The sequence below is a fragment of the Theropithecus gelada genome, chromosome 16 (genome assembly GCF_003255815.1).
Source record: "Theropithecus gelada isolate Dixy chromosome 16, Tgel_1.0, whole genome shotgun sequence".
Taxonomy (NCBI): Eukaryota; Metazoa; Chordata; class Mammalia; order Primates; family Cercopithecidae; genus Theropithecus; species Theropithecus gelada.
The window spans coordinates 16,736,639-16,742,638 of NC_037684.1; the positions used below are offsets into that span (position 1 = coordinate 16,736,639).

General features: G+C 47.0%; 1 protein-coding gene across 1 annotated transcript in view; it reads right to left on the reverse strand.

The window, feature by feature from the left end:
• The window catches only part of SCPEP1 (serine carboxypeptidase 1), a 31,373-nt gene that overhangs the window by 24,010 nt on the left and 1,363 nt on the right, over positions 1–6,000 (reverse strand). The window contains exon 2 of the mRNA XM_025361572.1: positions 3,768–3,916. Within this exon, the coding sequence (XP_025217357.1) occupies positions 3,768–3,916 (149 nt within the window). The remainder of the gene's footprint in view (positions 1–3,767; positions 3,917–6,000) is intronic.

A 6,000-nucleotide genomic window follows, 5' to 3' on the forward strand; every position in this document is an offset into this window, starting at 1 on the left:
CCCAATCATATGCCCTTTGTATCTTAAGATTTTCTAACACAGCAGTAAAAAGTTCACAAAGCAGATAATGATGTTAACCGCAGTCCTATTCAAAATAACAACAGAAGTAAGGGTGCAACTCCAATGTCCCCCAGTAGGGGAACAGGTTAGGCACCCACAGCACATCTACAGCATGGAATGCTACACTGCCACTTAGAACCATGAACTATGAAAAACGATGTGGCAACACTGAAAAATATTCACAATGCAATATGCAATAAATTAAAGCCAGAGATCTACCCTCCAATGAAAGCTGGGTTCCTTTTTCCTCATGGACTTAATTAGGATGAGGTAGGATCAAAGCAAAAGGGGAAAAGCTGGAAATCCTAAGGGTTGGGTCTTTGTGGGAGAAAATCTCAGTTCTCCTCTGCTTCTGGTAAGCCATAGAGACAGCAGACGACCTCTCCCTCTCCTCATCCCCCTCTCCTCAAAAGGCAATGAGATGCTGGCTAGAGGAAGCCTCTGTTCTACATGAATATATCCTGTTATAAAACCCATTTTTTGTCCAGAACTTTGGGATAGGGTGCCAGCATGGTCCAGGGCTATCCAGAAACTCTGAGACACAGTCAATGTGTCAGTGGACCAAGTGAAATGCTTCAAAGACTTGAAAGTATCCCTAACATAGTTTGCTAACCCACTCAGAAGACATGACTTCGATTCTCAAAGATTCCCCCCAGAGAAGTCAGCACACATGTCCTCAGCAGGCTGCTAAAATAGATCTTCTTTTCATCTAAATTAGTTATTTCTTCTGTAAGCATAATCTTTTTTCTTCTCTCTTGGGCCTCTGGGTAAGTGGAGAAGAGCAATTTATTCTCTTCGGTTGATAAACTTCAAATAGCATCTCAGCTTGTCGGCTGCAGTGGCTCACGCCTGTAATCCCAGCACTTTGGGAGGCCGAGGTGGGCAGATTACCTGAGGTCAGCAGTTCGAGACAAGCCTGGCCAACATGGTGAAACCCCGTCTCTACTAAAACTATAAAAAAAAAAATTAGGCCGGGTGCGGTGGCTCAAGCCTGTAATCCCAGCACTTTGGGAGGCCGAGACGGGCGGATCACGAGGTCAGGAGTTCGAGACCATCCTGGCTAACACGGTGAAATCCCGTCTCTACTAAAAAATACAAAAAACTAGCCGGGCGAGGTGGTGGGCGCCTGTAGTCCCGGCTACTCGGGAGGCTGAGGCAGGAGAATGGCGTAAAAACCCGGGAGGCGGAGCTTGCAGTGAGCTGAGATCCGGCCACTGCACTCCACCCTGGGCAACACAGCGAGACTCCGTCTCAAAAAAAAAAAAAAAATTAGCCGGGTGTGGTAGCACACGCCTGTAATCCCAGCTACTTGGAAGGCTGAGGCAGGAGAACTGCTTGAGCCCAGGAGGTGGAGGTTGCAGTGAGCAGAGATCCTGACACTGCACTCCAGCCTGGCTGACAGAGGGAGACTCTGTCTCAAAAAAAAAAAAAAAAAAAAAGCTTCTCAGTTCAAAGGTCAACTAAATGTTGCAAACCCAATGGCCTCCAGAAGCCCGGCAGAGGCTGTGGAGCAGAGCAAATCAGAGGGTGGCAGAGGGGCACCTTCCTCTAGCAGCTCCCACCCTCTAGGAAAAGGGGCCACCTACACGCAGCTTTGGGGACAGTGAGTTCAGGCCCTAAATTACTGTATCTCGTGATTTTTGGAAAGAGGAAGCAAATGTCCTCATTTTTTTTTTTTTTTGAGACGGAGTCTTGCTCTGTCATCCAGGCTGGAGTGCAGTGGCCGGATCTCAGCTCACTGCAAGCTCCTCCTCTCGGGTTGACGCCATTCTCCTGCCTCAGCCTCCCAAGTAGCTGGGACTACAGGCACCCGCCACTTCGCCCGGCTAGTTTTTTGTATTTTTTAGTAGAGACGGGGTTTCACCGTATTAGCCAGGATGGTCTCGATCTCCTGACCTCATGATCCGCCCGTCTCGGCCTCCCAAAGTGCTGGGATTACAGGCTTAAGCCACCGCGCCCGGCCGTCCTCATTTTAAAATGTTAACTAATTTAACAATCCCACTCTGCCATCAACCAAAAGGATAGCTTACAACTTCTGAAATTCGGCGTTTGTTTCAAACTGTTTTCCTAACAGCTCAGAAAGTATCCCTGGGACAAAGGAGAAGCCCCAGCCTCAGCACTTCTGCTGCTGTCTGCTTTGTCTCCCCTTTGTAAGCTTTCATTTGGGGGTAAAAAAAGAAAAAAAAGTTCTGCTGATGAACAAAAAGTTTGAAAAACCACCAAAATCCCCCAGATTAGACAGCCAAAGCCCAGAGAAGGAAGTATCTTGCCATGGCTCTAAGTGGCAGGTAGGCACTGAAAACCCAGGGCCTCTGATGGCAGGCCTGAGCTTGTCCACGGCCTGGCTCTCCCTGCCAACTGCGCCGCACCTTTGTCTCCAGCCACCGGAGGTGAACAGGGCTCCCTGGGCTGACGCACAAGGGTTCTTCTTCTGCAGCATTATCATATCTGCACCTGGGGCTGAGCCTCAGCTCTGTCCCTCAGAGGTGGCACAAGGGATAATTCCAAAAGAGAAAGGCCCCTCCCTGAAAACTGCTCATTTTCACTCTATCTCACCAGAAAGTCTGCATTGACCATCCTGGCAGGCAAAACCCAGGCGGTGGGAGGCTGCTTATAAATACCAGCATTGTTGGAAGACGTCCCAGTAGCATCCTATGGAGGTGAGCACCAGGGTCCCTATTTACTGATGAGGGGCCCAGAGCTCCAGCTGGGCCATGCCCACATTTTCCAGAGGCAAGATCATGTTCCTTAATTCCTCCCTGGTGAGGGGTCTTCCAGGTGGGGGTGGGCCATCTCTGGACGCATTTCAAAAATGCCAGAGGCGAGCCTCTGCCTGTCCCTAAAAATCTTTCAACCAGCTCCCTGCCTTCCATCCTACAATCAGAGCTCAAGGTTAAAATGCAAACACACTGAGGGAAAGGGGGAGGGTGCAACAGTCACATGAAGGTGCAGAAGGCTGGTAGCAGTCCCTTCAAAAGATCAGCTTTTCTTGGGGTAAGAAGTTAGGGTCCAGGAAAGGATTGTGGGGAGAGGAAGGCAGGGTCAGGCTACCTCAGGTCTTTGCTTTGGAACCTTCCATAAAACTTACTTTCTTTTTTTTTTTTTTTTTTGTTTTTGAGATAGGGTCTTGCTCTGTCGCCCAGGCTGGAGCACAGTGGCACGATCTCAGCTCACTGCTACCTCCACCTCTCGGGTCCAAGCAATTCTCATGCCTCAACCACCTGAGTAGCTGGGATTATAGGTATGTGCTACCATGCCTGGATAATTTTGGTATTAAATATTTTTAGTAAAGACAGGGTTTCACTATGTTAGCCAGCTTGGTCTCGAACTCCTGGCCTCATATGATCCACCTGCCTCAGCCTCCCAAAGTGCTGGGATTACAGGCATGAGCCACTGTGCCTGGCCTCAAAACACTTTCTTCCACTATGTTATCAAATGTATCATCAGGAGTTTTCAGTGAGCCTTCTTGCAATCGTCTGGAAATATAAAGAGACTCTGACAAAAGGCTAGAACCCCCTCGCCCTCTGATTTAGCCTCCTTGGCTATACCATTGCCTCAGCCTGCCTCAGAAGCACGCCGAACTCCCAGGCCACACTGCTGGACCAAACCGGCCCTTCACTGCTGAGACATGAGCCTGAAAAGCATGCAAAGAGCCACATAGGGAAGACTTGGCCTGGACCTCAGGCCAGGTTAGGAAACTACTTTACCTGAAGCCACATGACCAGGGGCAGTTCTGAGAAGTTCTTGCAGGAGTTGGTGGCATAATAGAGCCACCAGAACATGTAGGCATCCTTGCGGACGGTCACGTAACCCCATACTTCCTTGCCCTCCTCTGTGGGCCAGTCAATGACAGCTCCTGAAACAGAAGCTCAATTTCACCTTCCAGAAAAGTGCCTAATGTACAGGTAAATTCCAAGCCTGGCAGAAACAGCCATGCTAGGCTAGAGATGATTTGTTTTATAGTTTGGTAATTTATCCACCCCAATACATTGCAGGAATAATGAAAAAAATCTCGGCTATGAAAAAAGAAACCAAACTTAATAGTGGCAGAGGAGGCCAGGGGCTTTCAGTTTTTCCTCTACACCTTTCTGTAATGTTTGGATTTTTAACAATAAATATGAAACACTTTTTTTTCTTTTGTTTTTTGTTGACACAGAGTCTTGCTCTTGTTGCCCAGGCTGGAATGCAATGGCGCGATCTCGGCTCACCGCAACCTCTGCCTTCCGGGTTCGAGCGATTCTCCTGCCTCAGCCTTCCGAGTAGCTGGGATTACAGGTATGGGCCACCACGCCTGGCTAATTTTGTATTTTTAGTAGGAACGGGGTTTCTCCATGTTGGTCAGGCTGGTCTCGCACTCCTGACCTCAGGTGATCTGCCCGCCTAGGCCTCCCAAAGTGCTGGGATTACAGGAAATACTTTTATAATTCTGTAGAAACAAGAGAGATTTATATTTTGAATAAAAAAGTAAAAATCTCAGAATGCAATATACTGGTTTTTATATCGTATTTAATACATGAATAAGACGCCAGGCTAGGTGGCTCACTCCTGTAATCCCAACACTTTGGAAGGCCAAGACAGGCTGATAGCTTGCGCACAGGAGTTCGAAACCAGTCTAAGCAACATAGCAACACCCCATCTCTACAAAAACTACAAAAATTTGCTGGTCGTCGTGGCACACGCCTGTGGTCCCAGCTACTCAGGAGACAGAGGTAGGAGAATCGCTTGAGCCCAGTAGGTTGAGGCTGCAGTGAGCTGTGATCACACCAGTGCACCCCCCAGCCTAGGCGACAGAGGGAGACCCTATCTCAAAAAAACAAAAAACCAACCAACCAAGCAAACAAAAAACACGAGTAAAGCAGCATCACAAATTAGTGGAGCTGAGAATATTTAATATACAGTAATGGAGCAACAATTACCTTTTTTGGAGAAAAAAAGAGAAATTTAGGTCCTCTCAATACTATAAACAAAATAAGTTCCATGTGGATCAAGTACTTCAATTTTAAAATTTAAACACTAAAAATAATACAAAAATATAGTTAAATATATTTCTGATGTCTGGATGAGGAAAGAATCTAAGCAAACCCCGGAGACTGTACAAAAGAAATATCGATGGAAGTGAGAACAGAAACTTGTTATATTTCTACACAACACAATTTCTGTACATCAAAAATAAAAAGGCAAACAGCAAAGAGTTACAACAAATACGAAAAAGGGCAATTTTCCTAACTCATGTAGATGATCTTTTTAAACTGAACGACATATCTCTGTGTGTATTTAAATATATGGATCCTATAATCCGCCTACTCCAATTTTCCTTACTTTTCTAGCATCCACAAAATATGTATTAGAAAAAAGTAGGCTGAAAACATTTTCTTTGTCACTTTTTGCTAACGTAACAATTTCCAAGTTTTAGTATCTTTTTTTTTGTTTGTTTCTCAAAAACCGCTCTGGGAAAAAAAAAGTAGGGAGGCTGATGTTAAAAGATGATGGGAGGGATTCCCTCGGTGACTGGCGTTTTCTGCCTTCTACTTCCTCCCTTCTCAAATTTCAAGGCCCATTGGTAAGTAAAAGAGCACTGGTCCCAACAGCCAAGAGACAGGAGTAGAGAGGAAGACAATGAGACCACGTCTTGTAAATTTGAAAGAGCCAGGGTTGGCCGGGCGCGGTGGCTCAAGCCTGTAATCCCAGCACTTTGGGAGGCCGAGACGGGCAGATCACGAGGTCAGGAGATCGAGACCATCCTGGCTAACACGGTGAAACGCCGTCTCTACTAAAACATACAAAAAACTAGCCGGGCGAGGTGGCGGGTGCCTGTAGTCCCAGCTATGTGGGAGGCTGAGGCAGGAGAATGGCATGAACCTGGGAGGCGGAGCTTGCAGTGAGCTGAGATCCGGCCACTGCACTCTAGCCTGGGTGACAAAGCGAGACTCCGTCTCAAAA